General features: G+C 42.5%; 1 protein-coding gene across 1 annotated transcript; it reads right to left on the minus strand.

Moving 5' to 3' along the window:
• Positions 1-4,331: 4,331 nt before the first annotated feature.
• On the minus strand, positions 4,332-13,920 carry LOC117375529 (uncharacterized). The gene is made up of 4 exons (XM_033971852.2): positions 13,553-13,920; positions 8,323-8,826; positions 6,444-6,554; positions 4,332-6,235 (listed from the first exon to the last, which is right to left on the minus strand). Exons 1-4 carry the CDS (start codon positions 13,576-13,578, stop codon positions 5,275-5,277), a joined length of 1,602 nt encoding a protein of 533 aa, XP_033827743.1. The 5' UTR covers positions 13,579-13,920; the 3' UTR covers positions 4,332-5,274.
• Positions 13,921-14,500: the final 580 nt, after the last annotated feature.

The raw sequence follows: 14,500 nt of genomic DNA on the forward strand, positions 1-14,500 counted from the left end.
AATACTTTGACTTCAGTCTTGTCTGAGTTTAGCTGGAGAAAGTTGTTTTGCATCCACACACTGATCTGTTGGATGCAGTGGCAGAGTGAATCCACTGGTCCATATTCACCTGCTGCAGTGAGACATAGATCTGAGTGTCATCTGCAGAGTTTTGGTAGGACACATTATTGCTGCGTATTAACTGGCCTAACGGCAGCATGTAGAGATTGAACAGCAGGGGTCCCAGGATTGAACCCTGGGGCACCCCACAGGTCAGGGACATTTTGTCTGAGATACATTTTCCAATTTCAACAAAGTACTCCCTGTTTTCTAAATAGGACTTGAACCAGTTTAGTGCAGTACCAGAGATGCTCACCCAGTCCTCTAGTCTCTGTAAGAGGATCCCATGATCCACAGTGTCAAAGGCAGAACTCAGATCTAACAGGATCAAGACTGAGACTTTACCTGCATCAGTGTTCAGGCGGATGTCATTTGTCACCTTGATAAGAGCAGTCTCAGTGCTGTGGTGGGGTCTAAAACCTGACTGGAAAACATCATAGGAGTTGTTCATTTGGAGAAAGTTAATAAGCTTTTGGTAAGCACTGTTGGTACTAGGAACAGGGAAACTCACAACATGAGAAGCGGTCTAAGTGGTAAATGACTGCAAAGGATGAACTAGCCGTTATTACCTCGTGGACGTCAAAGGTGGGTGAGCTGAACAAACACAGGACAGGCAAAAAGGAGCTAAACCTAAGAAATGCTCACGAGAAGAAATGAGCAGAAAGCTTGAGGCTTACTCAACTGGGAAAGGGGAGCAGCAGATGAGCAGAATGAGAAGAATGGAGTGACTGAAAACAGACAAAGATGAGCATGTTTGGCACAGCACCAAAACGACTAAATTCAGACAGAGAATTTATAAAGAAATACAGAATTTATACAGAGAGATGAGATACATGACAGGCAGAAGCAGAGAACATGAGACAGCAGCAAATGCCGGCAGGACGTGAGGCAGCGATTGCCCGAAAAACACACGATAGATTTAAATATGGATCACAGACCACCTCCAGTATTTGACATTAGACTTACTGGGGATGCGATGGGCAGCGATGATGAAATTATGGATGGTGGCTGATCATGTAATTCCATGCGTGAAAGGCATGATGCTTTAGATGTGGATCAACCGTTATTGATAACCTCTACTACTGCCATGTTATTGCTCAGAACTGCAATTTGTTTCCTCCGTAGGTGGCAAGCTACAGCGATGTGCATTATTTCAGATAGAGCAGAGAATTTGGGGACTGAAGAGGAGTAACAACCACAGAAAAAAACAGACAGAAGTGCAGTGTGCATATAGGCCTACTTTGAAATAAATGACACAATGAACTATGCAGGCCTATTTGAGTCCTTCCTATATTTGTGTAAAATTTGTATTAAAAACTAGCCCACTTTGTTATAAATAAAACATTTAGCTGCAGCTTAGTAGCTTTAAAAAAGTAAATATAAAATTAGGAACATTTGTGACAAGTCCATTTCAGTGGATCCTCTTTGGGTTTTTTTTTTTTTTTTTCTCACCCAGCAATTAACTGAATTAACATTAAACAATCTACATCAGCTCTGGGTTTGTAATAAATGTTTCTTTGTTGTTTTGTTTTTTTTTCCTGAAAAATAATAACCTATTAAATTCCATTGTTCTCACCTGTTTAATATGACTTTTGTTTCTGAAGTTCGCTGCAGATCTTCTGTATGTTGGGGCAGTAAAATGTGACTTTGATCTTCACACAGGACTGTAGGCTCTCATCTGTGAGGCAGGAGTGGCATTTGAATTTTATGAAGTTCATGCTCAAAATTACAATTACAGGGGAATCACACTCCTCAGCCTTCCCGGTAAGGTCTATTCCAGGGTACTGGAGAGGAGAATCTGACCGATAGTCGAACCTCGGATTCCAGAGGAGCAGTGTGGTTTTCGTCCTGGTCGTGGAACACTGGACCAGCTCTATACTCTTCATCGGGTCCTTGAGAGTTCATGGGGGTATGTCCAACCAGTCCAGATGTGTTTTGTGGATCTGGAGAAGGCATTCGACTGTGTCCCTCGTGGTGTCCTTTGGGGGGTGCTCTGGGAGTATGGGGTCCGGGGCTCTTTGCTAAGGGCTGTCCAGTCCCTGTATGACCGGAGCAGGAGCTGTGTTCGCATTGCCGGCAGTAAGTCAGACCTGTTCCCGGTGCATGTTGGACTCCGCCAGGGCTGCCCTTTGTCACCGGTTCTGTTCATTATATTTATGGACAGAATTTCTAGGCGCAGCCAGGGGCTGGAGGGGGTCTGGCTTGGGAACCACAGGATTTCATCTCTGCTGTTTGCGGATGATGTTGTCCTGATGGCTTCATTGAGCCAGGACCTGCAGCAGTGGGGCGGTTTGCAGCCGAGTGTGAAGCGACTGGGATGAGAATCAGCTCCTCCAAATCCGAGGCCATGGTTCTCGACCGGAAAAAGGTGGTATGCTCTCTCCGGGTGGGTGGTGAGTCTCTGCCTCAAGTGGAGGAGTTCAAGTATCTCGGGGTCTTGTTCACGAGTGAGGGAAGGATGGAGCGGGAGATTGACAGGCGGATCGGTGCAGCGTCTGCAGTGATGCGGTCGCTATATCAGTCCGTTGTGGTAAAGAAGGAGCTGAGTCGGAAGGCGAAGCTCTCGATTTACCGGTCAATCTACGTTCCTACCCTCACCTATGGTCATGAGCTCTGGGTAATGACTGAAAGGACAAGATCGCGGATACAAGCGGCTGAAATGGGCTTCCTCCGCAGAGTGGCCGGGCGCACGGGAGGAGCTCGGAGTAGAGCCGCTGCTCCTACACGTTGAGAGGAACCAGCTGAGGTGGCTCGGGCATCTGCTCAGGATGCCTCTTGGACGCCTCCCTAGGGAGGTGCTCTGGGCATGTCCCACCGGGAGGAGGCCCCGGGGAAGACCCAGGACACGCTGGAGAAACTATGTCTCTCGGCTGGCCTGGGAACGCCTTGGGGTCCCACCGGAGGAGCTGGAGGACGTGTCCGGGGTGAGGGAAGTCTGGGAGTCCCTGCTTAGACTGCTGCCCCCGCGACCCGGCCCCGGATAAGCGGAAGAAAATGGATGGATGGATGGAAGTTCATGCTTGAGAAAACTTGCTCACATAAGTATGTTGAGCCAAAGATCAACAGCTCCAAATTCATACTTTTCCATGTTCACATATGTGTCAGGAATGGCACTCTATGTTTCAGAAGCCAGTCTATCGAGTTTGGGAAAGTTTTCAATGTTAGTCCATTTGTGTTTGTTATCAAGAGTAGCTTCTGATGGACGACTTCAAGATTCGATGTCAGGCATTTGAACTTAGACCCCATAAATCTTCATTGGCTGTGTTGGCCATGACTGCGGATGTGTTCAGCAGAGATGGGTCGATGTTCAGTGATGAGACAGAGAAGGAGAGAATGTTTTTTTTTTTTTTCTCCAAATGCAGCTTACATTGCAATAATTTCACTGTAGAAATAATCACAATTGATGTGATTTTTTGCTTCTTTGAACTCTCTCAGGGAGGGGAAGTGAGAGACTGAACCTTTCTGTAAATCTCTGGCAAACACTGGTCATCTTTCCAAAACATCTTCCAGCATCTGTAGGGCCATGCTTCCCTTCCCTTTAAGTGACTTGTCATATCCACCATGAAGTAAAACTTTTCCAGCCTGTCAAGGTCTTCCAATTCAGGATAGCTCAGGCCTTTGCTTTCCAAGAAGGTTTTCACAAGCCCCAGACAGGTAGCGAAGCGTTTCAGCACCTCTTTCCAGGACAGCCACTGGACTCTGTTGTGCAGCAGGAGATCTGAATATGCTGTATTAGATTCTTCTAAAAGTGAACAAAACTGTCGGTGGTTTAATCCATTTGCAATCATTTTGTTCAGTCTTCATACCGAGGTTCACAACGTCATCTGCTCTCGATCCAGTGACTTTTGAAGTAAATTCACAAAACCCTTCTATGCTCCTCTCATTCTGGGTTCCTAATACATTGACACTGACAAAAAATGAGTGCTGTTTATTCCTTTGGTTTTTAAACACACAACAGCCTCACAGATGTCCTGTCCATGCAGAATTTAACTCTCGATTTTCTTTTTCTTTTTTGTAATTTATTCATGGGTAGTGCAGCAGTTGCACACACCAGAAGCTGCCTGTAGGTAAGGGCGAGGGCTAAAGACATTGATGTGATGTACATTTTACTTGACAAATTATTAAAAAAAAAAAAAAAAACCTTTGACCTTGGTTTCAAAGATAACTGTTCAGCAAAGTAAGCAAAAATATATATTTTGATATAAGTAAATAAAAATTGTATTAAAAAAATAACTGTTATTCAATTTATTTATTTTTGTCAAGGGCAAAGGAATCCACTACAAAGAGGAGCCGCAGGTTGCCCACCCCTGCTCTAAATTGTACCTTCCTTAAAGAAGGGGTGATACAATTCAATGGGGTATTAACTGCTAACATGTTATTTTCATTCTGCATTTTAATTGCTGAAAAGTATACATATTCAAAATGTTTAAAAATGAAACAAAAGAAAACGTTTTACATTTTCAACACATACATGTTCAAGCCCTCAGATTTGCAGCAAAGATGCAAAATGCCAAGGCATAAGCAATCAACCCTAAGTGAGTCAATCCAACTTAGTAACAACCAGAGAATGCTGTAGGGGACTTCTTTTTTCAGAAGCTAGAACAACAATAACATTTTTAAAGTGAAAACAGATCAATCTGTATTGTGTATCTGTAAGAGCCAATATATAAGTATACAGGTCAGAACCATAGACATCAAAACAGGAAGTCTTAACAATGAACACAGTTAAATTCATGTAGTTCTAAACAAGAGGAAACTTTAAAACGAGCTCCTAAAGTTTTTCTCATGTTTCTAAATAAAATATGCTTTTGTACTGCTGTAATTATGTAATAACTTACTGTGTGTACAGTAGGCTTTGACCACCACGTATTTGGGGAATCCAAAATCTTGAAACATTTTACATAATAATGCAATGTTGAACCAAAGATTATGCAAAATACAAAAAAGTCAAACAATTACTTCTTTAACTAAACAAAAATTTTGAATGAATAAGAAGGCACTGTTCCCTGCAAACATACATCATTACATCGTGCATGTGATTCTAACATTAATTTATTGGAGTCTTTTTTTATCACATGTATTTTTTTTTAAATGAAAATGCAAAGTTAAAATCAGTCTCTCGTCTGTCTCTATGGTTTTAGCATATTAAGCCTATAGTCCATGTGAAACAAAGTGCTATTGTACCACACAGCGCTGCTCTGTCTGTTGGTCGCCCACTGCTTCAGACAGAGCCTCATTGTCCTCAGTCTCTGTCTCCGATATGATCTGCCCCTCTCTTTGGATTTCCTCCTCGAGGTAAAACTCAGACATAAGAATGGCTTGTTTTCTCTTGAAGGACGGTTTCCCGTTCTCCAGGAGCTTGTGGATCTTCTGCCATGATGTCATCTCTGAGCGCCACAGAGCGGATCGGGCGCGGATGAACTTGGACGCCTTCGTCTCACTGCCTCGGGCCAAACTCATGCTGTCTTTGACGATGAAGAAAACATCCATTCCCAGAAAGAGAGCATTGAGAGCAATGAAGCCTCCTCTGGCTCCACGGGACAGGGCCAGGGGTACTTGGGCCACAGCCTGCCCCACGTCTGGCAGCTCAGCAGCCACTCGTGGGGTGTTACGTAGAGCCGCAGCAGCAGCTTTAGTAGCTGCGGAGGCCACACCTGCGCACATGGCGACTCCAGTAGTTGGATGAATTATTGGCCCATCTACTGTTTGTTGTATCACTTCCAGGAGACAGTCCTGGACGTTGGACACATCCTCCATGAATTTCTGAAAGGTCTCGCTGGCCCTCTTCTGCTGGGTGTGGTTGACCCCAACCTCGGTTGCCGTGGTGACTGCACTGTTGACTCCGCTGGTGACGCCTAGTCCCACCCCGGTCAAGGTGAGGGCCAAAGAGGCTCCTGCGGTCACAGGGATCAGAGCCAGCCCAATGATGGACAGTATCCCTCCCACAGCCCCGACAGAGCTGCCCGTCACACTGGAGATACGTGCGCCCATGTTCATGCGGTCCAACTGAACAGCAGTCTCCTCCAGCTCCTTCAGAAACTGCTGCATTCTGGGCTCAGACTCACTGAAGTGCTGCATGAAGCTGCTGCAGTACTCCTCTTGGAACAGGAACACCATCCTGAAGGCCTCATCCTGCCTAAGAACAATAACATAAACACACACTGACTTAGAACATATTAGTCAGGTTTATTTAATGCCATATTACAAGTAATGCAGAGAACTTCAGACAGGTTTCACCATGTCAGAAACTCTTGTTACAGGAGTCAAGTGTATAATGTGAGTGGAGTGGGTGTGTGGGCCTATTATTTGTTCAGTATTATTCTTTTAATCAAAACTTGTCTTACCTGAGTTCCTGAAGCAGAGTAATGATGTCCAGCATCTCTTGAACATTGTCTTCTGAGATTTCTTCATCGATGTTCACCACAGGACTGAAAAAGCTGAAGTCGCTCAAAGGCCTGTAAAGTAAACATTACCCTTACTATGTATTGGTCATTTTTGACACAGAAAGTCACTTCACAGTTTGGTTCACTGTTAATGTTTATCTACACTAAATTATTGTCTGCTTCTAAAATCCCAAGTCCTTATCTTTGTACAATTGGACTATTCAAACATTATTGACTTTTTAGTCACTTTCTGGTTATGCAAACTTCTTCTGTAACCACAACTGCACTTTGGCAGATTCAAGAAGGTTTGGCTTCTACACCGCGTTCCAAATTGTTATGCAAAATGTGTTTAAGTGTCATAAAGGTAAAATGTTTTGGAATTTTCATGGATGGTATTGTGTCTCAGGGCTCTGTGGGTCAATGAAATCAATCTCAGACACTTGTGCCAATTAGTTTGGCAGGTAAGTCCAATTAAAGGAAAAACTATTTAACAAGGATGTTCTACATTATTAAGCAGTCCACCATTTTCAAGCATCATGGGAAAGAAAAAGGATCTCTCTACTGTCGAAAAGATATTTCACAAAAACTTAAGCATGATCATCGTACTATTAAGAGATTTGTGCAGATAAAGGCTCAATGAGGAAGGTTTCTGCCAGACAAATTGGATTTGGGATGGATGAAGAGAGCAAATCCTAAACTATAATTACAAAGCAGCAAACTGGTATTTGAAGCTGCTGGTGACTCTGGAGTCCCACGAACATCAAAGTGTAGGATCCTCCAGAGGCTTGTAGTTATGTATAAACCTTCTCTTTGGCCACCCTTAACCAGTGCTCACAGGCAGACACGACTCCAGTGGGTCCAGAAATACACAAAGACTAATTTTCAAAACAGACTTGTTCACTGATGAGTGCCGTGCAACTCTGGATGGTCTAGATGGATGGAGTTGTGAATGGTTGGTGGACGGCCACCACGTCCCAACAAGGCGATGCCAGCAAGGAGGTAGCGGAGTCATGTCCTGGGCCAGAATCGTGGGGAGAGAGCTGGTCGACCCCTTTAGGGTCCCTGAAGGTGTGAAAATGACCTCCGTAAAGTATGTAGAGTTTCTAACTGACCATGTTCTTTGGCCATGTTTGTATTCTTCCTCCTCAGGGTACACAAGAAGAACCGTGCTTTCCGTAGCAAAATCATCTTCATGCAACAGTGCACCATCTCATGCTGCAAGGAACACCTCTGCACCATTGGCTGCTATGGGCATAAAAGAAGAGAAACTCATGGTGTGGCCCCATCCTCCCCTGGCCTCAAACCTAGAACCTTTGGAGCATCCTCAAGTGAAAGATCTATGAGAGCGGGAGGCAGTTCACATCCAAACAGCAGCTCTGGGAGGCTATTCTGATCCTGCAAAGAAATTCAAGCAGAAACTCTCCACAAACTCACAAGTTCAATGGATACAAGAATTGTGAAGCTCCTACCCAACAAGGCGTCCTATGTTAAAATTTAACTTGACCTGTTAAGATGTTTGGATTGAAATGGCTTTTAATTTCAGTAATATACTAATGTTTCTAATTGAAAAACAAACAAATGACCATTTTCAGTTCATTACAACAATAACATGGTTTGAAACTCTGTATAACATTTGAATTATACTCTGAAGGTTCATGACTTGAAAATTCATATTGACAATATGGCAAAATCAGAGAAAAATATCATTTGCATTTTGAATTTTGAATGGTGTATATATCTATTAACCCTCCAAAACCCCACAAAGTTACACTTAAACACATACAGACGAGGGTGACACTATACACATTTCCAGTAGCTCTGAGAACATGTGTCTCTTTACCCTTTCTTGATGGTGGCGCAGATCCTCTGCACAGCCTGGATGTACTGGCCCAGCTGATAGGCCAGAACCTCCACATTCTGCAGTTTGGGGCTGAAGAATTCTTTGTTGTCTCGTTTGAACTCCACCAGCAGGGGGCAGATGTTCTTAGCAGCAGTGATGATGTCCTGCACTGTGCCCAGATCACCCCCTTCAGGCAGCAGTAGCACTGGGTTCTCCTCCTGAAACACCTGCACAGAAGTGACGGCCAGTCTCTCCACAGCATCCAGGAACAAGTCCAGAGTCTGCAGCCCCATCAGGGAGGTCTTCAGAGAGGCACTCAGCTCCTCCTGCAGCTGCTTCGTCTGCTTGACACTGGCTGCTCTATCTTGTATGTCGAGCAGGAGGTGTAACTCTGTCTCTCTCATCAGTATCCAGTTGGTGAGTCCATTCACAAAGTCTTTTGCCGCCTCTATGTAAGAAAATGTGTCCAGGACATAACAGGACAGCCGCTCCTCCAGGTCCTTCCTGATAATGGAGAATAACATGTCATGAATGCATTACATGAAAAAGGATACTTTTTTACTTTAGATCACTCATTTTACAATATACGAATATTTGTAGTTAGTTACTTTCCACTCCTGCAACCCTGTTATGTGAGCTGTAGTCAGTCAACACCTTCTACATGTACTTCCTGTATTTATGTTGTCTTAAGTGCTGAAATTACAAGCTCCCAGGGACTATTCCCTGTTTGTTTTGTCTGTAATATTGCGTCAGTCTACTGGTGCCACATTTTAGCTAGTTGTTGCGAGAAAGTTGTTGCAAGAAAGTTGTTGTGCAAAGTTCATTCATCTTGAAATCTTTATCTGTCCAAAACATACAGTCAAAAAAGTGTTTTGTTTCTGTGTTGTGTGTCACTGATGCAAAGTGAGGAATTCCTTTTGCTCTGTACATGCTTCCCCTGGGTGATGTTTTCTGAAACCACATTTTATTGTTTTGCAGATGACAACCAAATATATCTGTCCATGACAGCCAGACCACAGAGCTCTGCAGGACTGTCTCAGGGATGTGCAGAGCTGATCACAAACATCCTGAACTTAAATCAAAACAAAACTGAGACTGTGGTGTTTGTCCAAACTCTCGCACTGCTCAGTTGAGGCTCCTTGCTAAATTAAAGCTCTACCTTTGACTGGTGTATTTTGAAAAAGTAACCCATGCATTTGTAGACTGGACTCAAAAGCCACCTCTTCTCCCTGGCATTTAACACTAGACGGGATATAGAGGTGTTTTATTGTTCTTTTCCTATGCATCATATTATCTGTATATTTGTTTTTTCTTGACTTTTATGTGAAGTACTTAGAACTTATTTAAAATGTGCTACACATAAACTTGAATTGAACTCGGTGTTACAATGACCTGACCACACTATGGGTTTGGGTTCAGTGAGACTGACCCTAACCTTAAAGGGCTGTATTACATGTTATATGTTCTGATCTGTGTTATAATGTTGTTCCCTCATCACAAACATACCTGGAGTTTCATTCACACAAGTTTAACACACAAACCCTGCACATTTAGGTAGAGTTCTTCTCTCAAACTGAAGGAGAACTTTACAGATGTAGACAGACTAATAAACCAGGATTACTCAAACGTGTGAATGAAACAAAAAACAACTCCAGGTATTTAAACATAACATAACATATAAACCCCAACCTTAACCCATCTATTTTAAACCGTATCCTAAAGGTACAGTATGTAACTTTCTGGAGGTGGCACATCACTTGTATGAGTCCATGTAAATAGAAAGTTTAAACCACACTTCAGACGTTTTATGTGAAAGACTAAAGCCAAAAGAACATTTTCATGAAAACAAGCAGGAGGAGGCCCTTCTTCTGGCCAAATACACTGCCTGACCAAAAAAACAAGTCACCACCAAAAAAAAAGGTCACACACTCTAATATTTGGTTGTTCCGCCTTTAACTTTGTTTATGGCACATATTCGCTGTGGCATTGTTTCGATTTCGCTTCTGATCGCTGCACAAAGCTTCTCGAGCACATCCCACAGATTCTCAATGGGGTTAAGGTCTGGACTCTGTGGTGGACAATCCATGTGTGAAAATGATGTCTCATGCTCCTGAACCACAATTTGAGCCCGATGAATCCTGGCATTGTCATCTTGGAATATGCCCGTGCCATCAGGGAAGAAACAATCCACTGCTGGAATAACCCGGTCATTCAGTATATTCAGGTGTCAGCTGACCTCATTCTTTGAGCACAGACTTTTGCTGGACCTCGACCTGACCAACTGCAGCAACCACAAACTATTTGCTTGGTGACTTTTTTTTTTGGCCAGGCAGTGTATAAATTAGTTTGTGGAGATGAAACCATGCTCAGAGTAAGGACACATGTTTTTCCAGTGCAATTAACAACCAAATTAAAAAGAACTTTGATTTTAGTCTATTTTTTGTCAAAAAGTTACATGGCTTCAATTTTAAACATTTTTGTAGGTCTAATAATGAAGTATTTATGTCATAGGGACCTGATTTTGTCCCCATATGAGAGGCAAGTTCCCATTAAGTGAGTGTGTATAGATTTTACTTCCCACAGAGTGATAAATATAATGAATTAATACAATCAATTCAAGTTTATCTATATAGCAGATTTAAAACTACTTCAGCTGAACAAAGTGCTTCATGTAAAAGTCAACAAAAACTGGTACAAATCATGGTTTCTTTTGTAAGATTAATGAGTTCGTACATGGTCCCTGACAAATAAATAAATAAATAAACAATAAAACACCAGTATAACGTGTCTACCTAGTATTAAATGCCAGGGAGAAGACGTGGGTTTCCAGTCTTTCTAGTCTTAAACTCTGTTAAAGAGAAAAAACAACAGGCAGTTTAAAACAACAATATCAAACTAACGAGAGGGAAACATAGCAGTTACTTTATTTTGCGTTATGTTCTTCTTCTTGCATATTTTCAATTTTTAAGCACAAAATCGTTTCCTGGGTTAAATGCAGGTCAGTCTGGGTTTCACTTCCACATGTGCAGCGTGAGACATGAGACACATAAGGACACATCATAGTTTCACTTTTGCTTTGACTCACCTCATTGTGAAACCAACTATAAGCTGTAATTTCTTCATTTCTGTGCTGACATGTGTGTGCGGTTTTAGTTCTCACAGTGTGATAAATCAGTGGCGGGCCGTGGATTTCACCCTTGGGCCTTCAGTGTCGTCCCACTTACACATTACAACATCACCTCAATACAGGCTAATCAAGCAACACTTAATTTCAGGAGCATTTAAAGCCAATAAGCCTGTATTACATTCACAATTAAGAGTGGGAAACTTCACTGATATTTTCAAATGCGATTTAAATATGCCAAAATGATGCTATGTGAGCTTAAACAAGTCTGTCCAATAAACTGCGCTGTTTCATATAAGACACCAACCAGACAATAACAAAACAAACTATTCTTTGAAAATAAAGTAAACAGATCATTTGCATTTTTTGACAATAGGCTGTACAACAGCAAATAACTGAAAATGTGGTGCAGCTGAGATTGAACGAACTTTAGTTTTAACAGCTCAAAACAGTTCTGTTTAGCTTTCATGCTGTATCTAATGTGAATGTGTATCCAATCACAGGACACGTGCATGTCGAGTTTGCGTCGGACAAGTTTTCAAAAGTTTGCACAGGTGACAAGGAAATGGCTAATATCAAAGCAAATTTGCACTCATTAATCAATGTGTATGAAAGAAAGAGGATTTGTATATCTGAAACTCAGTGATTGTGTGAATAATTTGGTATGGATGTGTGTGTGAACTGAATGTTTTTAGGAATGTCGTATTTGAGGTGAGAGATCTGTTGTATTCGATGTATGTACCATATGTTTACAGTTTTTTCATCCGTCTACACCAGTGGTCCCCAACCACCGGGCCGCGGACCGGTACCGGTCCGTGGATCAATTGGTACCGGGCCACGGGCCGTCCAAGAAATAATTAATTATTTCTGTTGTATTTATTATCTGAGTCTGAACAATCGTTTATTTTGAAAAATATTTTATTTTGAAAAATGACCGGATTCTCTCGGTTACATTTCCGTCACTCGAGCGCCGACAACTTAACCACTTATTGTTCCGACGGACCGCCCGCGTTACACGTTACAACTTTACAGCAATGTACGTGTATTTCTGCGTCACCCACACCAACAATCTACACATCAAATGAAAGCTACGGCATTCATCTTTCTGAATATGTAAACCATTTACACCTGTAATCACCACAGTGCTGACAGGAAAGACGTTTTAACAGAGAAGTCAGAAATGTGAATCTGGACTTCACTTACCATTGAGCGCTCTGGTTCTGTCAAACGTCAACATATTCACACAAAGTTGGTCTCATTCGTTCCGTAAAGGTCCAGAGAATATAATCCAGTCAAGAAATTATGTCCACAAAAGAAGTTAGAGCCTCCATGTCCAATCTGCTGCAGGAAAGTGAAATCTGTTCCGTCACTTCTCCGCGTAAAAACACTAGACTGGATATAAAGATCCGAGCGTAAAATTATGCGCGTGTATTGCGTAATTTTACGCAGCAGTTTTGCGTTTTAAACATGACGAAACGGACAAAACAAAGGAAGTACGCGACCGAGGACACTGTGGATGTTTGTACAAGTTAAACTAGAGGCATCTCGGACCCGGAGCGGTTCATGGAACCGAGTGAAGATCTCATGATGGACTCAGGAGCAGAGGACCTGATGAGCTGATGGACTGGATGCTGTTCCTGATCGGTAAGCGTGGTTTATTCTGCTATTAACTTAATTGTGGGTCAAATGTGTATCATGTGTAATCATTAGCATTAGCATTAGCATTAGTATTAGCATTAGCCCCCCCCCCCCCCCCGGTCCGCGGTAAAATTTTCAAGCGTTGGCCGGTCCGCGGTGATAAAAAGGTTGGGGACCACTGATCTACACCAAACTTATTTTTACTAAACAGCCTGTCCAGGGACTACAGGTGGAAATTAGTATTTTGCTACAACCTGGCACCAAACATTATTCCGTTTTTTTTTAAGGTCAGTGTAATGCCGTGCACTGTCCCTGTTCAAATAAAAGCATACCATACCGTTAAATGCCAGGGAGAAGAGGTGGGTTTCCAGTCCAGTCTTAAATAACGTTAAAGACTGAGAGGATCTGACAGACAGTTTAAAACAACAATATCAAACTAACAAAAAGGCAACAAAGCAGTTACTTTACCTTGTGTTATGTTCCTCTTCTTGCATATTTTCAAGTTTCAAGCACAAAAGTGTTTGACGTTGAGTCCTGGGTCAGATGCAGGAGAGTCTAGCTGTACAGGGCTGTTCCACTCGTGCAGACTTGAGCTGAGAGCTTTGGTGAATTCACAGCTCAGAGACGCGTAAAAGGACATATAACAGTTTCACTTTCCCTCTAACTCTCCTCATTGTGAAGCCAGCTTAGCTTTAAGCTTTAACTTCCTTTGTGACTTCCTTCAGTTCTGCCCACGGGCTGTGTCCAAGATGTGAGGATTAGATTTAGAATTGTGTCAGAATTGTGCCTTCATTTTTGTATTCTGCTGCATTTCGGCGAATATTTTACTCAAATCTAGCCTGCCGTTTGTGCAGTTTATGTGTGCACTGTCAGTATTTTCACAATAAGGCTCGTTCTGCAGTGGGTAAACGCAGAGATTTTATTTTGAAAGGCTGGCCGGAAGTCGCACTTTGCCATCTAAGCGGCGCCTTAACATGTTTAAACTTTTTGACCTTAAACGGGGAGAAACACACGCCCTGACACTGCGGTGGACTCTGAGAGGATGTTGTGAGCAGAGACACGCTGCCTGCAGAGACCTCTGTGCGTCTGATCAGGAAAAGGAAGTTTTTGCTGATCGCCATGTTGCCTTTTATTGTTTTGAAAATGATCTGCTTCTCTAAACTTCAATAATCTACTAATATATGCAAACATCTGTCTACTATTTAAAATGATTCATGTTATTGTTAGTCCTCCTCTAAGAAGGTTTGTCTCACTGAGCTCAGAATAAAACAACTCGAGTCACTAGGGAGGGCGCCCTCTAGAGGAGAAAGCAGCAATGTAGGGCCTCGGTCTCTAAATCGACTTTCTGTGTTGTTGTTGTTGTTGTTGTTGTTGAGTCAGTGGAAAAGTTAAAGCCAAATGAGATTATAACATGCA

The sequence above is a fragment of the Periophthalmus magnuspinnatus genome, chromosome 8, assembly GCF_009829125.3.
Source record: "Periophthalmus magnuspinnatus isolate fPerMag1 chromosome 8, fPerMag1.2.pri, whole genome shotgun sequence".
Lineage (NCBI taxonomy): Eukaryota > Metazoa > Chordata > Actinopteri > Gobiiformes > Gobiidae > Periophthalmus > Periophthalmus magnuspinnatus.